The 24,011-nt window shown below is 35.1% G+C and overlaps 1 protein-coding gene across 1 annotated transcript; it reads left to right on the top strand.

The window, feature by feature from the left end:
• Nucleotides 1-805: 805 nt before the first annotated feature.
• Nucleotides 806-3,246, top strand: LOC110803161 (uncharacterized). Its single transcript, XM_022008639.2, has 4 exons — nucleotides 806-1,260; nucleotides 1,351-1,683; nucleotides 1,786-2,095; nucleotides 2,490-3,246. The coding sequence occupies exons 1-4, from the start codon at nucleotides 994-996 to the stop codon at nucleotides 2,642-2,644; spliced, it is 1,065 nt and encodes a 354-aa protein (XP_021864331.1). The 5' UTR covers nucleotides 806-993; the 3' UTR covers nucleotides 2,645-3,246.
• Nucleotides 3,247-24,011: the final 20,765 nt, after the last annotated feature.

Here is a 24,011-nt window from a genome sequence, read left to right as displayed (position 1 = left end):
GCTGTATTTACTTTCCTTTTGTAGGGGGTAAAAATGAGTCTTAGTTGTGAAGTAAACGGGAATCAGAATATGAAAGAATAAATAAAAAAAAGGTGGCCCACTAGCAATTGAGCAAATAATAGTGTCACTTGTTTCCTTTGTCAACCAGATTGAGGCAACTGTATGTGGATTGTACACTATGAGGCGGGTACACGTTCTTCTTCGTCTTTTAGGGTTTCCCTCCTTTTCTTTTTCTTTTTTTTCAAAAAAAAAAAAGTTTGAAATATCTTGCAAAAACATCACGCATTCACATGCTCCAACACAACACACTGATTTTCTACCAAAAATGAAGATATTGTTTCCCACTTCACGTAGATCTCACTCGCTTCCCAACAGCGTTTCTATGCTAAAAGTATTTTAAATGGTTATATGTGACATGACACTAATTTTTGAAAAAAAAAAAAACAATTATTATAGTGATTTCGATTTCGGATAAATGACTTTAAAATTCAAAAAATTGCCCAAAATAAAAATACTCCGCAACATTTATCATACTTATTCACAGCTAATAAGTGACAAAAATAACCTAAATCAATTGAAGTAGTAATCATAACCAAGGATAAAAGTGAGCTTATTTGCAAAAATCAGTCGTTATATTCAAGTCCATAAGTAAATAAATAAATAAATACGAAGTAAATGTTTGTGGGTTAGGGTTTTGGTTTGGCCATTTTAATTTAGTATTTAAATAATAAAGTAAAAGAGTAGAGAGGCCCACAAACGGGGTTACAAGTTAGAAATAGCAGTGGCACCCCACTTTCTCCCACTCTTCTTCCTTATTTCTCTCCATAATCTCCGAACGTGAACACGCCCCCCACTTCTCTTAGCACCTCTTCCATCATTATATCTTCAACTATCAGCAACCCCTTCTTTCTCTATCTCTCTCCTCTCACCTTTCCTTTAACCGCCGAAAACATTTTCCGCCTTCTCAATCTTTTCATTACTTCATCGACAAACATGGCCGAAGATTTGGATGACGGAGAGTTCTGGCTTCCTTCTCGAATTCTCACCGACGATGATATTCATATGGATTTTGATTTCTCTGCTTCCGGCCCTAAGTTGTGTTTGGGTTTGGGTGATAGCTCGTCATCTGCTTCGGATTTGGAGTTGACATCTGGCTCTACCGAAACCGAGAGCGACGAAGAGGATATTCTACTCCTCGGGTTAACTCATCAGTTGGCTCGCTCCGACGTTTCGGATTCTTCATGTCCGGTTCATTTTAAGGTTAGCCTTTTATCCCGTTTTGGTTTTATTTTTTTAAATTTCGAACTTATGTTTTTTTAAATTAATTAATGGAAGACTGTGATTTAATAGGGTTATGTGCTGTCAAGTTCGCCGCAATCAACGTTGTGCGGGTGTTTGTGCAACCAAGGTTCAAGCCGGGAAAGCCTAAGCGGTCCGGTATCACCGCCGCAACCGCCACCACAAGATAACAACGACTTAAAAAAGGACGCCAGTAACGCGACGTTGGATTTGCTGAATAAGGCGGCCGGTGAAGTTGCTCGATTGAAGATGAGGAATGAAAAAAGTATCGGAACTGGATTCTTCGATTGCAGTCAAAAAGGAGTTTTGTACCCTCCTCCCCTTACAAAACCCGAACACCTCCCTCCTATTTATTATCGACCCCAATTCCACCATTATCCTCCGGTCAGTCTCAATTCTCGCCTCAAAATAATTAATTATGAATTTAATTCAGATTCGTGTAAGTTTGGGGGCTAATAATTAACTCATTTTGTTAATGATTTGTAGATGTTTTGGGCGCCGTCAAATGGTGTTCAGTACATTCAACCAAAGCAGCAGCCGCCACCACCAACACCACCACCAACAAACAGGGCAATAAAGAATAGCAACACCAATAACAGCAGCAACACCAATCCACCTCTAGGGTTGCCGCTTTCTGCTTGGCCTTTACCGAAGCCCCGGGGCCAAACCCAAACCCAGACCCAGCCTATGCCGGCTCCACCGATTTTCGTTGGGCCAAAGAGGGAATGTACTGGTACGGGTGTCTTCTTGCCCCGCTGTGTCACCATATCCCCTAGCGAAACCCGGAAGAAATCTGGTATTATTTTTTTTCATTTCTGTTTGTGTTTTTCTTTTAGTTTAAGTGCGTTTTAGTGTTAATTACATACAGAATATGTTAATTTTAAGATTAGTTATTTCGTCCATTTTCGATTTAGATCTGAATGGTAATTCGATTCCTTTAGATGATGGAGTAGTTCAATTAGTTGCGGCTGTGCCTAATTTTATTTATTTATTGCAAAATCGATAATTTAAATATGTGGTGTTGGAGATATCGGGGAAAGTAGGCAGCCAGCCAAGTAAAACTTTGGTGGGAAAATGTTGAAGTACCATACAAAAGTGGTCCAGAAAATTACTGTTGATATTCTACTTGTAGAGTTGTAGTTGCAATTGAATGAATAATATCTGATGTACTAAATTTGGTTTGGTTGCAGATGGGAACTTGACAAAGTCGTTGAAAAGTGGAAAAGGTTCTCAGTCACAGTCAAACCACCGACGAAACGCTCGTACGACGACGACGACCACAACACCAACTAAAACAACGGTGAATCATAATGAGATCCAGCTGCCACAAGAGTGGACCTATTGAGAAATTTGAAACACCCTTTCCTCCTGTTTTCCTGGGTGTTTTGTTACTGATAAGGAAGAATTGTTTGTTTCTTCAGTTGTGGTAGTAGTTGGTAGATGATGACGACAAAGACAGAGACAAAGACGATGACAAAGGGCGACCAGTAGTGATGAAAAGGATTAGCAAATTTTAGGATTAGTAATATAGACTAATAATAATAATAGGAATGATGCGTGAAGAAAAATAAGGGGTGTTTGAATAATTTACAGATTTGGTGATCAGGTATTTCTGGCCTCCAATGATAAACATAAAAATAAAATTATAGGAATATGGTTATTAAGTTTAAGCTTCATGGGTGGATGTTTTCTTGTATCCCATGGAGTTTGTCGGCATAATAAAAGTCGGGGGTATAATTTTTTTTTCTTCTTTTTGCTGGTGATCTACTTTTCCAGATAGTAATAGAAGTAGTAGTAGCGGTGATGGTGTATTAATCCATAGCCCTACCATTTTATGGTGTTTTTTTTTTTCTTGTTTGTGTTTGGTTTTGTGTTGAAATTGATGTTCAACCTCTCTGCAAAATTGCGGAGGGGCAAAATCAATAAAAACTGCTGCTATTGCTAGTATGATGATAATAATGATATTGCACCTATTATTTTCTCAGCTTACTTAGATTTGAATTTTCCTTGAATATTAATAATGATCTAGGCCCCCACATAACTCCTAACGGAGTAGTTTATAGATGTTTATGGATGCCTAATAAAAATTCGGCTTGACAAAATCTGGAGGGCGGTTATGGCGGGGGCTAACATGCGGGATTGCGGTGCTTTACTCTATCTCCATAAAAAAGAGTATCGTTGTTGGGATGTTGTCTCCTGATGTAGGCGTCAACGGTGGATTCAATTAGGTTTTGGGGGCTTAACAAACCAACTGTTTTTTACCAACAATTACAAGTGGTTTACCAATATACCATAATTTATGTTGTTAAACTCTTTCTCTTAACACTTTAAGCTGGCTCTCTATTCAACTGTGTCCTGTTTTGCTGTCATTGTTGGATGGTTGTGCAATTTATACAATAGAGTATGTTTTGGGAGTTGTTCATGTTTTATGCATTCTGTATGTACTTTTTCTGTCCCTAATTGTTTACCTTATTACTCCTTATTTTTTGGAGTAAAACTTAGAAGAAGTTTGACTATAAATTATCATTGATCTATAAGAAATAATATAATTAAGTATGATTTAGTTAGACTCAGTTCGTATGTTGGAGAACATGACATATCAATTGGGACAAATATTTAAGGACAAAGGGAGTATTGTACAAGGTTAACATGAACAAACTCTTTTTCTTATTCGCTATCTCGTTTTAAGAGTACTTAGCCTGCTAATCCTTACCGGGTTAACCTACATCTTCGACTTTGTGTGATGAATTTATCTATATTCTTTTAATCTTTTCAATCCTGATTAATTGTCACTTTATCATGGAGTGTTTCACCAAGAGGGATTTGTTAAAAAGAATAAGCAAAATTGTTACGGTTGATGTACTCGTAATTAGTAGAGGAGCATTGATTGGAAGGAATGAGCTGGATCGTCAGTTAAAAGGGCCCACGCGTTTGGTCTGTTTTGATTTGTACGTGTCCTAATCACAGCTGTTGTGCCACTTGAATCTTTTTTGCAACTTTCATTAAATGGGAAATACTTGGATGAATCTTAGGAACTTGACCTTAAGGCCCAGCTACAGGCCACCGCAAACATGTCGGGTCGACGTACTAACTACGAAAGTACGAATTACTCCGTATTAGAAATATACTCCATCTGTCCCTTAATATTCGCCACCGTTTTGAATTTGTATACTATTTATATAATTTACTTTAATTCCATTTTATTTTTAGTATATGAAAATAAATATTAGTATATAATATATTGTTGGTTTTATCGTAATATATATTTTCAAAATATTAATATTTTTATAAGTTTTTATAATATGTAGTTAAAGATATTGGTGGTCAAAGTTGTGCATTGGCAAGCGTGTCCAGTCAAAACGGTGCGAGTACTAAGGAACAGGGGGAGTAATTAGATTAATTACTAGTTTATCCGTTTAACTATTTCTTTAATGTAAAATCAGTTCATTAATAAAATAATCAGACGACATCTATAATAGAAATCAAAACTAACAAATACAAAACAACTAGGATCAAACGAAATCTAATCCGGCAAAGCCACGATCGTTGTGGATGTGATCTGACAATGATGAATACCCTATTTCACATCGTTGTTTGATACAACCTTCAATGAAGGGTCTTTCGATCGTTGTAGTTTTGTGATTGAATTAAATTCGATTTTAATTGATTGTAAACCTAGAACTGACATCCATTGTAACACTGCGCAAATCTTCATCAATAAATCAACTTTTCCTGCGAAATTAAAAATATAGCCCCAAACTCTCACTAGGTGAGATAACACTCAATAAATGGGTAAAAAACTCTCCAATAGAGAGAAAATAGAGTTTTTATTCCGAACATGAAATCAAAAGCTAGAAAAATTTAAAAAAAAAAGGGGGCTTACCATCAACCTAATGGTTTATGGTAGCCCCTAGAAAAATAGGATTTTAGAGGAGGAAGAGAGCTTCAGAGAAGAGAGAGAGAGAGAGAGAAGGGAGAAGAGCGGCTTAGAATTTAGAAATTTTGTTTACCCGTTTAACTAGCTATGTCATATCATTTTAACCCGCTTAATTAAATGGGATTGATGTTTTTTTTGTTGTTTTTTTTACCGTAAGTCACAATTTTCGTGTAAGGTTTGTGTTGTATTGTTGTCTTTAATTTGTTCAATAATATCCATCTAAAAGTTTAGAATTAATTTTGCGTGGACCTGGTCCACAATAATATTAGTTTGGACCCAAAATCAATAATTTTTTCTAACACTTTTTTACATACATATTGACCTTTATTGTTCATAGAATGACTATAAAAACTTAAACACCAAATTTGTAGATATAGTAACTATTTTTTGAACCATAGTAACCTAATGTTTTCAAAAGTAAATTGTGACTTAAAGTCACATTATTCAAGCCCAAAATGTATTAACGACACAAATTTGATATTTTTTTCATAAAAATCTTAAAAAACTTGCCAAAATAAATTAGGAACAAGTTGTTACCTTCTTTTAGAAATGATCCACAATAAATTGTAGTGTGGAAATTCCATTTAAGAATTGGTGAAAAGGTTATCATTGATTAGGCGATTACATTAAGATATTAGTGTGTCAGATCCGTGTTAGGGATCTGAAACTAATTAAACGTGCTGTAAACCTTTAATATTAACTCGCTTTTTTCGTGTCTTGTTCGAGTCATGTTATCTTGACGTGTCAGATTTAAGGTGAGTCTCGAGTCTTAGTTTTGTGATAATGTGATAAAAGACTATAGCAAGTCTTGAAGTGAGTGTGAACATCCAATACTCACTCAAGACTCACTTAATACTCCACTTTTTCTCCAATCAAATCAAATTATATCACCCATTCTTATACTTTATCCTACTCCCTCATTCCTTAATACTCGCATCGGTTTGACCGGTGAGGAGTTTAAGACATTTGAATTGATTTATTTATTTAATGAGTGTTAGTTGATAGTGGAGTGCTTTTTTAATATAGTTAGTGGGAGATGTGTAAAGGGTGGGGAGTGGTGAGTGGTGAGTGGGGAGTGTGGATTTTTAAATGTTTTTTTTGTAGGGAGTAGGGGTTTTGGTGGGTTAGTAGGTAGGTGTGAGAAAAAATATAATATTGGTAAAATTTCCATTTATAGAAGCAGTGCAAGTATTAAGGACGCTCGAAAAGTAAAGCGGTGCGAGTATTAAGGTACGGAGGGAGTATTTAAATATCTTTTTTAAGAGTTCAGTTGAGTCTAAAGTGAGTCTAAAGATAATGTGTAAAAATAGAAATAGTCTTATATTAGTCTGAATAATGAAAAGTCAGTGAAAAACTAATGTGAAGATTTGAGGTGAGTGTAAAGGATAAACTCACCCTTATAGCCTTATCCATTTGTAGTTTCTTTAATAGTTTTTCAGCTTTTATATTTTACGTTTATGGCGCGTTATGACAATGTTTGACTGCTTGTGACTACCAATATAGAGTTGGCTTAAGTGGTAAGCAGCTTGATGCCGCTTAAGGGAGGTCTCGGGTTCGAGCCTCGCTGTATGCAGAAACTCTTGTTGGGAGACTCACCCACCATAAGCAAGGTGTGCGATACGGGTCGGATCCGAATGTAGTCGGAGCTAAACTCCGATGAACCGGGTGTGCTATGCGTAAAAAAAAAGACTGCTTGTGACTTGTGAGTTGTGTGAGTCGTGACAGTTGGGTTTCTCTGTAAATTTGGTGGACAGTGATTATTCCTGAATTAGTAAAATCAACGTACAAATATTTGGTTTAGCGCGATAATTAACGTAAATGGCACGGTGTAAAGCACTGGGTCTGAGTCTAAAGTTAAAGTTAGTCCAAGATTCTCTCCTAAATATGTCCTTGTCAATTGAATTAGGCTATGCCATTAATTGCAAATTGTGTTTATACGAGTAAAGATGGACGTGGCCGGGCCGGCCCGAGGCTTGGCCTGACACATGCACGGAAAAAGCACAGCTCGACACGAGCACGAAGTCGTTGGTCAAAGCCGCATCTTTTTTAAAAAAACAAGATAAGACACGACACTACTCGATCCGACCCGACACGAAAAATCACGCTAAATTTAGGCTTATGCATGGGCCTTATTTGAACTTTTCAGCCCGACATGATGCAGAGTGGGTCTGGCATGGGCTCGGGCGGTGGCCCAAAGCCCGACCCTGCCCTCAGCCATCTTTAATTTATACGTAGTACTTCGTATATATGTGCTCTATACTACAGATTATATTTTTCTTTGTTGCGAATAAGTGATTAGGTCAATACAAACACAATCGCTTTTTTTTTTGTTAAGCTTAAACACAATCGGATACTTTATTGCGGATGAGTTCTCATTGACTTTGGACGGGAAATTGAGTTCATTTTGTTAAGCTATAAACACAATCGGATACTTTATTTTGTTGTAGCGGCAAACAAAATAATTATGACTCGCAAGCAATCGGTTTTTTTTAGCAATATAATAGTTAAACCACAAGATGATCACAATCGTTATCCAAGTAATCTTTTTAACGTAACAAAATGGCCACGCCACTTCATGCACACCACACCACACCACTAGAATACTAGATTAATAGTCATGTTTTGATTGAAGTTTGGATTACGGGTGCGTTTCGTTCCAATCACGTGTAATAAGTTTCAATCGGATTTTTTTACATGTCTAATAAGGTACAATAAATACTAATAAATTTAGTTATGAAAGTCATACTTTCCATGATCGACCATAGAAATACTAAATGATATTTGGTGCTAACTAATCTGTCTCTCACCTTTGCGCGCTGCTATGTGATTAATCTAGTCTCAATGAATGACGATGCTGCCCTTAATAAGTGGTCCATTCGTAAGTGGAGTAATGTTGCTACAATCGACTATTAAAGTTCATTTCACAACATTGTACACGTACTGATGTTCTATCTTCTATGTGGTGTATGTCCCTTTACATAAAGAATAAGGATATACATGGGACGTAATGAATATTTTCTCCCAATTTTGTCCATTATAACGTCTGGATACACCTCATTTTATCCGTTATAATGTTTAGATTCATTTGTGTTTCTATACTACAATATACGGAGTATTATCTCCTCTCAATTTTGTCCATTATAATGCCTGGATGCATTTCGATTACACCAACCTACAGAGTATTATATCACTAGGTTAGAACCCGTGCAATGCACGGTCTATTGAAACCTTTTCCTCAATTTATGTACTTGTATTATACTTCGTTCTTTAACAGAAAATATATAGATTAATGCAACAAAAATTACGAATAACAAAGTTACATAATGAAAAAGGTATCATCTTTAACAGAGAATAAATCAATGCAATTTATACATTTTGATAAAAGAGCAAGAAGAATGAAAGGTAGAAGATCATTGGATAATAATGCATGTTAATTCTAATCTATATCTATTATCTAGTCTAGTATTTAAAAACTAAAACCATAGACGATAATGAGACATGTGTCATCAACTCATCACCTCATCAATCTCTATTTTTTTGTTAATTAAAATAGAGAAAACTCAAAAGATATCAATAATAATGTGTACTTGTATTAAAAGAGGGAAAACCCAAAAGACTTCCCATCAAAAAATTAAAAAGAAAAATAAATAATCAAAACTTAATGAGTTAACTTAAATTGTTATTAGTACCATAGCCATAACAATAAACATTAGTACTTATGAGTTAATAGTCTTTTTTAATTGTTAACTAAAAATAAATCATAAGAAACTAAACATCTTCTCCATTAACCTCTCATGTTCCGTGCACTCCTTAAAAATTGACTAACAATCATTTTTTTGTTGTATCACTTACACAAACAACTCTATATCATTTACATTTTCAGAGGTATGTGCATTTTACTTTATGTGTCTATTCTCTTTTTCTATGGCTAAGTTTGAATTTTTTTGTCAATTTATTATGATTATTTTATTAACGATTTATTTTGCTAATACATTATATTATAAGTTACGTTATCACCATCATTGATGGTTCCTTCTAAATGTTGTTAGATTAATTTAGTAATAAACTTAACATATACAAAATGTGGTTCTATGTATTTATATACTCGTGTTTTACACTAAGCAAAAATTTACGGATGCGCATAAATAATTTAAAAGATCATAATACCTAAGATTATTGTATTTTGACTAATGCAAGTTCGTATAACTTTACAAATGTTCCCGTGCATTGCACGGGTCCAAATGCTAGTTTTCAATAATAAGGAAGAAAGAGAGATGGAGAATGGTAGTGCAAGATTTATATTAGAACTAGCTTTGGAGCCCGTTCACAGAACGGGCGGTTGTATAGTGCTTGTTCAGATGTTTTTTTGAAGTTTTAATTAGTGAGTACTTCTGATTTTTTGTAATATATGAATCAAACAGAGGTGTAATTTGAAGGTTAGAAAAATATAAAAATTATATGTTGAATATATATTGGATGTTAAAGGGGTGGAGTGGAAGAGACTAATAAGTATATTAGACTATTAATAACTTGATGTTGAATAAAGAAAATGGAGTGGAAGAGGCATTAGAAGTTGTAAATCATAGAAACAATACGAAAAATTGAAAAAAAAAATGATGGATGAAAGAAGAGATGCCACATGGCTTCTAATAATTTATGGTGTTCCTTTTTAAATACTAGGTATAGATTTGGAAAGCTTGTATATTAAATTCTAAACCATCTTAATAATTAATTTAATGCAAAATATAGATTAATGACATCATCTTTAACTTTTGGAGGGATTTTTTTTCTTTTATGAGGCTGCCATGTGGATAGTAATGACCTCAACGGTTATTACTTTAGTAATAGATACAGAATGTACTACCGAATTTTACATTTTTAGGGTAAAATATACATGAACTTTTATTTAAAGGTGTTTTATAATAAATGTTGTATATTGCGGTAAAAGTCAAGTTTGAATGTTTAAAAGTTACAATAATATCCTAACACTTATAAATCCTTGAACTTCTGTTACTATTCACCCAATAGTGCACTTACTATTTTGCCCCTATTTTGTGACTTTTTTTTGGTCTTATTCTTATCAATAGCGTGGGGACAATTATACCCTTGGTCATATTGCTACTACTTGTCCCTTTTTTTTCTCTCTTTTGGCTTTGCTTCTTCCTTTAATTTGCTGGCAACCCAATAACCCGTTTCACCGAATTTCTCCCGTGACTCTTTCTAACATAGTTTCCCTCTCGTCTCTCCTATCAATGCTGCTTGTGGAATGTTACAATATCAATGACACAAATATTGTAAACGTATGTATAATTTCATATTATTAATTACATGCAAATCGAACTTTAGCATTATTTTTCTAGCATTTAACGTAAATTTGTAAATGTTAGTCTTTATGTAACATTTCTACAAAATAAATTTGTATACTTTGGGGATCGTGCGCGCTAGCGCACGGTTCAACAACTAGTAATATCAAAGTTATCTATTTTTTAGTGATAAACTAGTATAATACCCATGCGATGCACTGTTTGTAATCTAAATATTAATTTTGAATTAAAACTAAACTATAGTTACTGAGAATTGTCATCCATAGACTCCGTTTAGTGTCTTATTGTAATTTTTAAAAAAAAGTAAAACCACAAAGGATACGAATATGAAATTATTTCCACCCTTGTTCATCACCCGTGTCAAAAATAAAGTCATTTGCACCCATCATTTACTTCAATAATCATATCTAACTGATACTCCACGCACTATCTACCCTAGCTTGTACCCGATCACTTGACCCCCACCCACACAATCCACTTTATCAGCTAGAGATTGGTCAGCGGGTGCGGATCGAGAATTGGTCCCTCCAACTGTACCTACCTATCTTGTCCTCATCCCCACTACCACGATAAGTATGATACTCATCCTCATCTCAAACTCAATCCCAATCGGAATCCCAATTCCAATTCCAATCCCAATCCCACCCTCGTGGGGTACAAAATAAAACTCATCCCCGCTTCATCATTCACTCGGGAATCCACACACACCTCTATTTTAAACTTGGGTCCGACAACTTTTTTTTTTGTATGAGAGTTTTGAATTTTAAAACTCTGTTTTAGAGCGTTTGGAAACTAAGTTGTCTGATTAGGGTAATTGAGTAAATAAACCAAAATATAATATGTAGGTTAGCATTAAAAAAATATATTGATATTTTCATAATCAATTAGATAAAGGATAAGCGAGGCGTTCAGATACGATCCAATACAAAATTCTTATTACCCAATTACCACGACGGATAACTCAACAAAATGTTTGGTGCTGACTCAAGGAATTATGTCCTTAGACATTTCCGGCAATTACTAAATATAAATAGGAATTAATTATGAAGATAATAAATTAATTATTTTAGTAATCATATTTGCTCGTAGAGAATAAATGTGATTAGTAGGACAATATTGATTGGACCTACAACTAAAATATATTAATCCTATAATGTCACACATATAAGCACTAATTGGAATGGGCCCAAAAGGTCCTATGGCAATCGGCCTGCTAAGAGAAATAAGGTTGGGCTTTGTGTTAACTTAAAAGCCCTAAACATTATAATAGTTATAATGTCAGGGATTCAGTAACAACGTTCATTGAATATCTGACACAAAAGCAAACGCAAAAAACCCTAACTCTCATTCTCTAAACGCCGTACATCCCAAACAAAGCAAGAGACAGATTGTGATCGTTCTCTTCCGTACTAGCATACGTGGGATTCAATTCGTGCTTGTGGACTGAGTAGAGGAGCAACAAGTGTGGCTCTAAGATCTTCGAAGCTTGCATACGAACGGGAGAACACGCTTCAAAGGTGATTATTCTTTCGACTTAATCTGATCTGTACTATTGTTATGCATGAGATCCTGTGATAGATGTTAGGAAATTGTTTCCTGAAATTCCGCTTTATGCATCTATATGTTCCTACAGTGGTATCAGTTTTAGCCTCTTGCATAATTTTTTATGATCATGATTGTATGCAACATTATTATTTTGATTCAATTAAGGGAAGATTTATTTATGGCTTGAATTTGCTAAATTAATATATGATATTAATTGATTCAAAATCGTGATTTATTTAATTTATGTTTAAAATAAATTTATAAAATTCCGAAATTTTTATCTTAGGGCCGAAATTAACAGTTAATTTCACAAAAAAAATTTCGGATTTTTTAAAATTAATTTCGTTAGACTTTAAATTATTTGTTGGTTAATAATATTAATCATGGAAATAATTTGTTAACAAATTAAAGATTTGATTTTAATTTGTTAAATAAATCTAATGATCATCACCTATTTATTATACAATAACCGAAATTTTTTGAAATTTTTTTAACTATTTTTCGGAATTTTTGTATATTAATTATTGAATTTAGTTAATTTTTATGTTTAATTCGATTAATCATAAAATTTAAGGATAACAATTAAAATTCTTGATTTTATTTGTTAAGAAAATTCAATAGATCGGCCTGGTAATTTAATTCGAATTTTTGGATTATAATTGTTATTATTCTGAATTATTTGAATAAAATGAGATAATTATGCCCTAAATTTTAAATTCTTGTTAGATTTAATTTGAATAAAGATTCTAATTGAAATCTAACTTTTAACAAATCTAAAATTTCAGTTTTAATTTTGTTAAATTACTCAAATTTTCTGCCATAATTTTCGAATTATCACACCTATTAAATTTCTTAATCTTTAAACAAAGGTTGGATAAAGATTAATTTAAATTGGTAATATGTTGCACAATTTAATGAAAAATTGCCCACCATGGCTGGGTGGCCCACGTCCGATGATGGAGCCACGGTGGGGGGTGAATTAGGGCCGTGTTCCGGCGATTATCAGGGCGGCAGTCGGTTATCGTCGCGGCGGAAGAGCAGCCAACATCGCTGCTGTTCGGTTGCTGCTGTGCTGGCCACGACGCCGACGCCGGTCTTGCTGCCGACAGTTGCTGGTAGATGGGTCAGGCGGCGTGGCTGGGTCATTCCCGTGGAAGCTGGTCGGCGGCCCTGGTGGCTGTTGGCCGGCGATGAAGCTGTTTTGAAATGTTACTGTTCCTGCTTTGTTCTTCATTTAAAAAAAAAAAAAAAAAAAAAAAAAAAAAAAAAAAGAAAAGAAAAGGGAATTTTGAAAATCATTTTCACAGTGCATTAAAAGGAAAATCTGATTTTCCTAATCAAGGTCCAAATTGGAAAAGTTACCCAAATCAACCTTTATAAATTGAATAAATTTCCCAAAAATCAGTTTTGGTAATTTTGGAAATATTTTTTTTGGAAAATATGATTTTCTAAGTTGAGCATAAATTAATATGTTTCTTTAAATGCAAATTCTTGATTAATACGATTATTCTAGCCATATTTAAATAGTAATTGAATTAAAATAATAAAGTTTCATAATTAATGTTAAACTTAAATTGTTTAAGTTTTTATAATTATTTTGGAAATGCTATTTGCTTATTAACAGTTAATAAGTAAATAATTTGTGTTTAATATAGTTTGATATTATATGCGTGTATGGAATATATATGATATTTTGTTACAGGCAAGTGACTAGTATGGCCCAAAACAGGATAGAAAATACGATCTGCGTATCGTTTTGTATTCTTGTAAATTTTGAAATACGATCTGCGCATCGTTCTGTATTATTGTAATTTAATTTAAAAGTTTAAATTAGATTATAAAGTTCGTATTATGAGCTCGATGGAGTAAGAAGGTTCAATCCGAAATTCAAGGATGGAGATCCAAGAAAGATGAACAGGAACCCAAGAAGATTTGAGCTTATTTTTTAGGGGCCATACTAGGATCACATTTATTTTTATGCATTTTATATTGCCTTAAAATGCTTATTGAGTTTATGTATGTGGTTATTTAAAGCAATGTGTTCACTTTTAATTAACCAACATAGTAAACTTAGGTCCCAAAATAATATTGAGTTTAAGTGCTTTTCCATACAACACCTATAAAGCCTTAGATCATGAGTAATAGGTTCTGCCAAAGCAGGGTGTTGCTTATAATTCCGGGGATAATAGGGTAGGTTTTTGAAACTTACATGTTAATGTTTGGTTTTACTCAACAAAACTATCAAAAGACAAAGTTTTGGGTTTTGAAGCTAAGAGATAGGAAAATACAAAGAGTTGTTAACCTGTCTACCAAGAGTTATAATTAGTTATAATTAGTAAAATGTTTACTTACCTCGAATACTATAAATTAAAGTAGCAGGGCCAAAGCCCGTTTGATTGTAGTGGGAGGGGATCTTGGTTAATTCTTTATTCAATGGGGACTTCTAATTTTGAATAAAGGGTAGTAGTGAATTGAATTTGTTTAATTGCTACTTTTGATAAACATTATATTGAATCTTGCTTTACTTTTTATTGTAGTTATCATGTTTGGTGCAAACAACTCTACTTTTAACTTGCGCCCTCTAATTGAAAAAGACAAACTGAATGCTACCAACTTCCTACAATGGCAAATGGCTGTGGGAATTGTTCTCAGAGCGGAAGGAAAAGAAAGTGTTCTTGACAATCCTCTCCCTGAACCCCTGCCAGAAAATGCTACTGCAGCTCAAAGGCGAGCTAGACAAACTCTAGAGGATAACTCCTTGCAAGTAACATGCTTGATGCTTGCTTGCATGGAACCAGAGTATCAAAAACGTTTTGATGGTCTGGATGCCTACAGCATAATCCAGCAACTGAAAACTTTGTTTCAGAAAAATGCTAGATTGGAGAGATTTGAAGCAAACTGCAAACTTCTGGATTCCAAGTTGGAAGAGGGGAAGCCCGTTGGTCCGCATGTGTTCGATTTGATTGGACATTTTCAGACCATGGAGAAATTGGGCTTCCCTTATCCTAAGGACCTGGCAACTGACATAGTCATCAGATCCTTGCCTGAAGATTTTCATAACTTTAAGTTGAACTTCTACATGCAAGGAGGGGAGGCTACCCTGCAAGAGTTGCATGGTTCACTAATTCAGGCTGAGAGAAACTTACCAAGTAAACCTAAACATAAGGATGTTCTAATGGTTAGTAAAGGTAAGCAGTTCAAGAAGAAAGGGGCTCCCATGAAGAAGAACAGGGGCAAGGTAGTTGCCAATGAGAACTCTTCAACCAAGCCAAAGGCCACTCCAAAGACTAAGGTAGCTGCTCAACATGAGTGCTACCACTGCCACAAGATTGGTCATTGGAAGAGGAACTGCCCCAAGTATCTGGAGGAAAAGAAGGCTGGTGCTTCAATTTCAGGTATCTATGTCATAGAAGTTAATTTAGCTACACCTGCTTCTTGGGTATTTGATACCGCTTGTGGATCTCACATTATTGGTAATGTGCAGGGACTAAAAAGAAGTAGGAGCTTGAGCAAAGGCGAAGTGGATCTCCGAGTAGGCAATGGAGCAAGAGTTGCTGCTTTAGCTGTAGGAGATTATAGTTTACGCTTGCCTTCTGGTTTAATATTAGAACTTTATAATTGTTATTACGTTCCAGTTATTACCAAGAACATAATTTCTATTCCGATTTTGGATTCGGAAGGTTTTTCATTTCAAATTATGAATAATTGTTGTTCAGCATATTTGAATGGTATGTTCTATGTCTCTGCTAAATTATCAAATGGTTTGTATGTACTAGACTTACAAAACCATATCTATCACATAGAAAACAAGAAACACAAACCAAATGATTTGAACCCTACTTACCTATGGCATTGTCGATTAGGCCACATAAGCTCAAAGCGCATAGAGAAACTTCATAAGGATGGAATTCTCAAATCATTTGATTTTGAATCATTTGAAGTATGTGAGTTTTGCTTAATGGGGAAAATGACAAAGTCTCCTTTCACAGGCTCAAGTGAAAGGGCCAATGATCTTTTAGCCCTCATACATACTGATGTGTGCGGACCTATGAGTACTTTGGCTAGGGGAGGGTACGGGTATTTCATTACTTTTACTGATGATGTGAGCAGATTTGGATATGTTTACCTCATGCGGCATAAGTCGGAATCCTTTGAAAAGTTCAAGGAATTCCAAAATGAAGTACAAAACCAACTTGGAAAGAAAATTAAAGCATTGCGATCCGATCGTGGTGGTGAATATTTATCTCAAGAGTTTGGTGATCATTTGAAAGATTGTGGAATACTTTCGCAATTGACTCCACCAGGGACACCACAATTGAATGGGGTTTCCGAAAGAAGGAACCGAACTCTATTAGATATGGTTCGGTCCATGATGAGTCTTGCTAACCTTCCTGCCTCATTTTGGGGATTTGCGCTTGAAACAGCGGCATTCACACTCAACAGAGCTCCGTCCAAAGTAGTAGAAAAGACACCATATGAGATGTGGACTGGAAAAGTTCCGAAATTGTCTTTTCTAAGGACATGGGGTTGTGAAGTTTATGTAAAACGTTTACTTTCTGATAAGCTTTCACCCAAGTCCGATAAGTGTCTTTTTTTGGGTTACCAAAAACAGACTAAGGGATACTACTTCTACAACCAAAGCGAAAACAAAGTGTTTGTTGCTCGCGATGGTGTCTTTCAGGAAAAGGAGTTTATTTCCAGAAAAACAAGTGGGAGTAATGTATATCTCGAAGAAATTCGAGATGAGCAACAAATGGATGAGGTTCACACCTCGTCAGAGACGACCCAGCATGAAAATGCTCAGGAGGCGGTGCATTCCATTCATGCGCCTTCTACCGTCCCACTTGGAGATAATCCATGCGAAGTCCCTCAACCTAATGAGGTGGAAACTTCTCTTGTTGTTCCCCAACGTAGGTCTAGTAGGACTGTCATTCCGTCAAAGAGATATATTGATTTCCTTTTGACTGAAAGTTCTGAAATAGAGATTTTAGAACATGAGGAACCTACTAGCTACACAAATGCTTTGACGAGTCAAGACTCCGAGAAATGGCTTGAAGCCATGAGATCCGAAATGGATTCGATGTTTGAAAATCAAGTATGGGACTTGGTTGCTTTGCCTGATGGGGTTAAACCCATAGGTTGCAAATGGATTTTCAAACTGAAAAAGGACAAAGATGGAAACATTGATGTCTTTAAGGCAAGACTAGTGGCAAAAGGTTTTAGACAAATTCATGGTATTGACTATGATGAAACCTTCTCACCAGTAGCCATGCTGAAATCCATTAGGATAATTCTTGCGATTGCTGCCTTTCATGACTATGAGATCTGGCAGATGAACGTCAAAACCGCTTTCTTGAATGGGTTCTTGAAAGAGGATGTGTACATGACACAACCACAAGGTTTTGAAGATCGAAACAGTCCAAGAAAAGTTTGCAAGCTTAAGAAGTCCATTTATGGGCTTAAGCAAGCATCCCGGAGTTGGAACCTCAGATTTGATGAGGCAGTCAAATCTTTTGGCTTCCTTAGAAATGAAGAGGAATCTTGTATATACAAGAAGTTGAGTGGGAGTAGTATTTCTTTCCTAGTCTTGTATGTGGATGACATACTTCTCATAGGAAACAACAAGACCATGCTTGAGTCAGTCAAGGAATGGCTTAAAAGTTGTTTTTCCATGAAAGACCTAGGAGAAGCTGAATACATCTTGGGAATAAGGATCCATAGAGATAGATCCAAAAGGCTGATTGGACTTAGCCAAGAGACTTATATTGATAAGGTTCTTGCAAGGTTCAAGCTGGAAAACTCCAAAAGAGGTTTCATTCCCATGCAACATGGCATTTCACTTGGCAAGACTCAGTGTCCTTCGACACCTGATGAGGTCAAGCGCATGAGTAATGTTCCTTATGCCTCTGCAGTAGGGTCCATTATGTATGCCATGGTATGCACTCGACCGGATGTTGCATATGCTTTGAGTATGTGCAGCAAATACCAGTCAAACCCAGGAGAGGCGCACTGGATGGCAGCAAAGAATATCCTTAAGTACTTAAGAAGGACTAAGGATGATTTCTTGGTCTATGGTGGAGATAATGAGTTGGTTGCCACTGGATACACCGATGCAAGCTTCCAAAGTGACAAAGATGATTTCCGATCACAATCTGGTTTCATATTTTGTCTCAATGGAGGGGCTGTGAGCTGGAAGAGTTCTAAGCAGAGTACCATCGCAGATTCTACAACAGAGGCTGAGTATATTGCAGCAAGTGATGCAGCAAAAGAAGCTGTTTGGATCAAAAAGTTCATTAGTGAACTTGGTGTAGTTCCTAGCATTGAAAATGGCATTGAGTTGTATTGTGACAACAATGGTGCCATTTCCCAGTCCAAGGAACCCAGATCGCACCAAAAATCCAAACATGTGCTCAGGAGATTCCATCTTATTCGAGAGATCGTTGAAAGAGGGGATGTGAAAGTAAGCAAGGTTCATACTGAGGATAACGTGGCTGATCCTCTGACTAAACCGCTTGCTCAACCTAAGCATGAGAGTCATACTAGGTCTATGGGGCTTAGGCATATGGGAGAATGGCTTTAGTTTGTTTACTTTATGTTTACAATTGTAAAGACATTTATTATGCTTTGAATGTTTATCAATAAAAATTCATTCTTATTTAATTGTTTGGTTTAGTATTAAATAAAATGTCCAAATAACTTGTGTTTTCAAATAGGATTATCGAAAACGTTTTGATAATGGAACCCTATAAAGTGAACTGAAATCACAACTTATTAAGTCCCTAGTCTAAATCACTAAATTGGACATAAGTGATTTATGTGAAGACTAGCATGTAATTAATTGATAGTGCAGTTCCATGGGGTATGGAGACATAGGGATGTCTAATTGATTATATGGATGTATACTTGATGCATTGAGACTTGACCTAACTAGATTCTAAAAGTAGAATCAAACTTCTATATTTAGTGGATTCCTTAGACATGAGTATGTCTTAATAACCACGAGACAATTAGTTTAACTTTGACGCTGTTAAACGCCGCGCCGTAAAAGGAGGTTATAAAGGCAGTGATCAGGTGGGCTAAGAATTGAGTGGGAGTTATGGTCATACAAGAGTGAATAAGTCCTCCTATTTGATAGGAATGGTGTCTGGGCCTCTTGATGAGCGAGAACTGAAAATTGCATGGCCATGCGGAATGGGATTAAAAGTTAATCTTTATTTGAACAGTTCGAACTCGGCGATCAAGAAACTAGAATTTGAGAATAACAGTGTGTTATCAAATTTTGGCATTAAGAGACTTAAGGAATTTAGCATTGCGTTCTTGTCTTCGGACAAGTGGGAGATTGAAGGAATTATGTCCTTAGACATTTCCGGCAATTACTAAATATAAATAGGAATTAATTATGAAGATAATAAATTAATTATTTTAGTAATCATATTTGCTTGCTAGAGAATAAATGTGATTAGTAGGACAATATTGATTGGACCTACAACTAAAATATATTAATCTTATAATGTCACACATATAAGCACTAATTGGAATGGGCCCAAAAGGTCCTATGGCAACCGGCCTGCTAAGAGAAATAAGGTTGGGCTTTGTGTTAACTTAAAAGCCCTAAACATTATAATAGTTATAATGTCAGGGATTCAGTAACAACGTTCATTGAATATCTGACACAAAAGCAAACGCAAAAAACCCTAACTCTCATTCTCTAAACGCCGTACATCCCAAACAAAGCAAGAGACAGATTGTGATCGTTCTCTTCCGTACTAGCATACGTGGGATTCAATTCGTGCTTGTGGACTGAGTAGAGGAGCAACAAGTGTGGCTCTAAGATCTTCGAAGCTTGCATACGAACGGGAGAACACGCTTCAAAGGTGATTATTCTTTCGACTTAATCTGATCTGTACTATTGTTATGCATGAGATCCTGTGATAGATGTTAGGAAATTGTTTCCTGAAATTCCGCTTTATGCATCTATATGTTCCTACAGTGGTATCAGTTTTAGCCTCTTGCATAATTTTTTATGATCATGATTGTATGCAACATTATTATTTTGATTCAATTAAGGGAAGATTTATTTATGGCTTGAATTTGCTAAATTAATATATGATATTAATTGATTCAAAATCGTGATTTATTTAATTTATGTTTAAAATAAATTTATAAAATTCCGAAATTTTTATCTTAGGGCCGAAATTAACAGTTAATTTCACAAAAAAAATTTCGGATTTTTTAAAATTAATTTCGTTAGACTTTAAATTATTTGTTGGTTAATAATATTAATCATGGAAATAATTTGTTAACAAATTAAAGATTTGATTTTAATTTGTTAAATAAATCTAATGATCATCACCTATTTATTATACAATAACCGAAATTTTTTGAAATTTTTTTAACTATTTTTCGGAATTTTTGTATATTAATTATTGAATTTAGTTAATTTTTATGTTTAATTCGATTAATCATAAAATTTAAGGATAACAATTAAAATTCTTGATTTTATTTGTTAAGAAAATTCAATAGATCGGCCTGGTAATTTAATTCGAATTTTTGGATTATAATTGTTATTATTCTGAATTATTTGAATAAAATGAGATAATTATGCCCTAAATTTTAAATTCTTGTTAGATTTAATTTGAATAAAGATTCTAATTGAAATCTAACTTTTAACAAATCTAAAATTTCAGTTTTAATTTTGTTAAATTACTCAAATTTTCTGCCATAATTTTCGAATTATCACACCTATTAAATTTCTTAATCTTTAAACAAAGGTTGGATAAAGATTAATTTAAATTGGTAATATGTTGCACAATTTAATGAAAAATTGCCCACCATGGCTGGGTGGCCCACCTCCGATGATGGAGCCACGGTGGGGGGTGAATTAGGGCCGTGTTCCGGCGATTATCAGGGCGGCAGTCGGTTATCGTCGCGGCGGAAGAGCAGCCAACATCGCTGCTGTTCGGTTGCTGCTGTGCTGGCCACGACGCCGACGCCGGTCTTGCTGCCGACAGTTGCTGGTAGATGGGTCGGGCGGCGTGGCTGGGTCATTCCCGTGGAAGCTGGTCGGCGGCCCTGGTGGCTGTTGGCCGGCGATGAAGCTGTTTTGAAATGTTACTGTTCCTGCTTTGTTCTTCATTTAAAAAAAAAAAAAAAAAAAAAAAAGAAAAAAAAAAAAAGAAAAGAAAAGGGAATTTTGAAAATCATTTTCACAGTGCATTAAAAGGAAAATCTGATTTTCCTAATCAAGGTCCAAATTGGAAAAGTTACCCAAATCAACCTTTATAAATTGAATAAATTTCCCAAAAATCAGTTTTGGTAATTTTGGAAATATTTTTTTTGGAAAATATGATTTTCTAAGTTGAGCATAAATTAATATGTTTCTTTAAATGCAAATTCTTGATTAATACGATTATTCTAGCCATATTTAAATAGTAATTGAATTAAAATAATAAAGTTTCATAATTAATGTTAAACTTAAATTGTTTAAGTTTTTATAATTATTTTGGAAATGCTATTTGCTTATTAACAGTTAATAAGTAAATAATTTGTGTTTAATATAGTTTGATATTATATGCGTGTATGGAATATATATGATATTTTGTTACAGGCAAGTGACTAGTATGGCCCAAAACAGGATAGAAAATACGATCTGCGTATCGTTTTGTATTCTTGTAAATTTTGAAATACGATCTGCGCATCGTTCTGTATTATTGTAATTTAATTTAAAAGTTTAAATTAGATTATAAAGTTCGTATTATGAGCTCGATGGAGTAAGAAGGTTCAATCCGAAATTCAAGGATGGAGATCCAAGAAAGATGAACAGGAACCCAAGAAGATTTGAGCTTATTTTTTAGGGGCCATACTAGGATCACATTTATTTTTATGCATTTTATATTGCCTTAAAATGCTTATTGAGTTTATGTATGTGGTTATTTAAAGCAATGTGTTCACTTTTAATTAACCAACATAGTAAACTTAGGTCCCAAAATAATATTGAGTTTAAGTGCTTTTCCATACAACACCTATAAAGCCTTAGATCATGAGTAATAGGTTCTGCCAAAGCAGGGTGTTGCTTATAATTCCGGGGATAATAGGGTAGGTTTTTGAAACTTACATGTTAATGTTTGGTTTTACTCAACAAAACTATCAAAAGACAAAGTTTTGGGTTTTGAAGCTAAGAGATAGGAAAATACAAAGAGTTGTTAACCTGTCTACCAAGAGTTATAATTAGTTATAATTAGTAAAATGTTTACTTACCTCGAATACTATAAATTAAAGTAGCAGGGCCAAAGCCCGTTTGATTGTAGTGGGAGGGGATCTTGGTTAATTCTTTATTCAATGGGGACTTCTAATTTTGAATAAAGGGTAGTAGTGAATTGAATTTGTTTAATTGCTACTTTTGATAAACATTATATTGAATCTTGCTTTACTTTTTATTGTAGTTATCATGTTTGGTGCAAACAACTCTACTTTTAACTTGCGCCCTCTAATTGAAAAAGACAAACTGAATGCTACCAACTTCCTACAATGGCAAATGGCTGTGGGAATTGTTCTCAGAGCGGAAGGAAAAGAAAGTGTTCTTGACAATCCTCTCCCTGAACCCCTGCCAGAAAATGCTACTGCAGCTCAAAGGCGAGCTAGACAAACTCTAGAGGATAACTCCTTGCAAGTAACATGCTTGATGCTTGCTTGCATGGAACCAGAGTATCAAAAACGTTTTGATGGTCTGGATGCCTACAGCATAATCCAGCAACTGAAAACTTTGTTTCAGAAAAATGCTAGATTGGAGAGATTTGAAGCAAACTGCAAACTTCTGGATTCCAAGTTGGAAGAGGGGAAGCCCGTTGGTCCGCATGTGTTCGATTTGATTGGACATTTTCAGACCATGGAGAAATTGGGCTTCCCTTATCCTAAGGACCTGGCAACTGACATAGTCATCAGATCCTTGCCTGAAGATTTTCATAACTTTAAGTTGAACTTCTACATGCAAGGAGGGGAGGCTACCCTGCAAGAGTTGCATGGTTCACTAATTCAGGCTGAGAGAAACTTACCAAGTAAACCTAAACATAAGGATGTTCTAATGGTTAGTAAAGGTAAGCAGTTCAAGAAGAAAGGGGCTCCCATGAAGAAGAACAGGGGCAAGGTAGTTGCCAATGAGAACTCTTCAACCAAGCCAAAGGCCACTCCAAAGACTAAGGTAGCTGCTCAACATGAGTGCTACCACTGCCACAAGATTGGTCATTGGAAGAGGAACTGCCCCAAGTATCTGGAGGAAAAGAAGGCTGGTGCTTCAATTTCAGGTATCTATGTCATAGAAGTTAATTTAGCTACACCTGCTTCTTGGGTATTTGATACCGCTTGTGGATCTCACATTATTGGTAATGTGCAGGGACTAAAAAGAAGTAGGAGCTTGAGCAAAGGCGAAGTGGATCTCCGAGTAGGCAATGGAGCAAGAGTTGCTGCTTTAGCTGTAGGAGATTATAGTTTACGCTTGCCTTCTGGTTTAATATTAGAACTTTATAATTGTTATTACGTTCCAGTTATTACCAAGAACATAATTTCTATTCCGATTTTGGATTCGGAAGGTTTTTCATTTCAAATTATGAATAATTGTTGTTCAGCATATTTGAATGGTATGTTCTATGTCTCTGCTAAATTATCAAATGGTTTGTATGTACTAGACTTACAAAACCATATCTATCACATAGAAAACAAGAAACACAAACCAAATGATTTGAACCCTACTTACCTATGGCATTGTCGATTAGGCCACATAAGCTCAAAGCGCATAGAGAAACTTCATAAGGATGGAATTCTCAAATCATTTGATTTTGAATCATTTGAAGTATGTGAGTTTTGCTTAATGGGGAAAATGACAAAGTCTCCTTTCACAGGCTCAAGTGAAA

The sequence above is a fragment of the Spinacia oleracea genome, chromosome 3 (assembly GCF_020520425.1).
Source record: "Spinacia oleracea cultivar Varoflay chromosome 3, BTI_SOV_V1, whole genome shotgun sequence".
Taxonomy (NCBI): domain Eukaryota; kingdom Viridiplantae; phylum Streptophyta; class Magnoliopsida; order Caryophyllales; family Amaranthaceae; genus Spinacia; species Spinacia oleracea.
The sequence above is the reverse complement of the archived record's forward strand: the minus strand, read 5'-3'. Positions and strand labels throughout refer to the sequence as shown.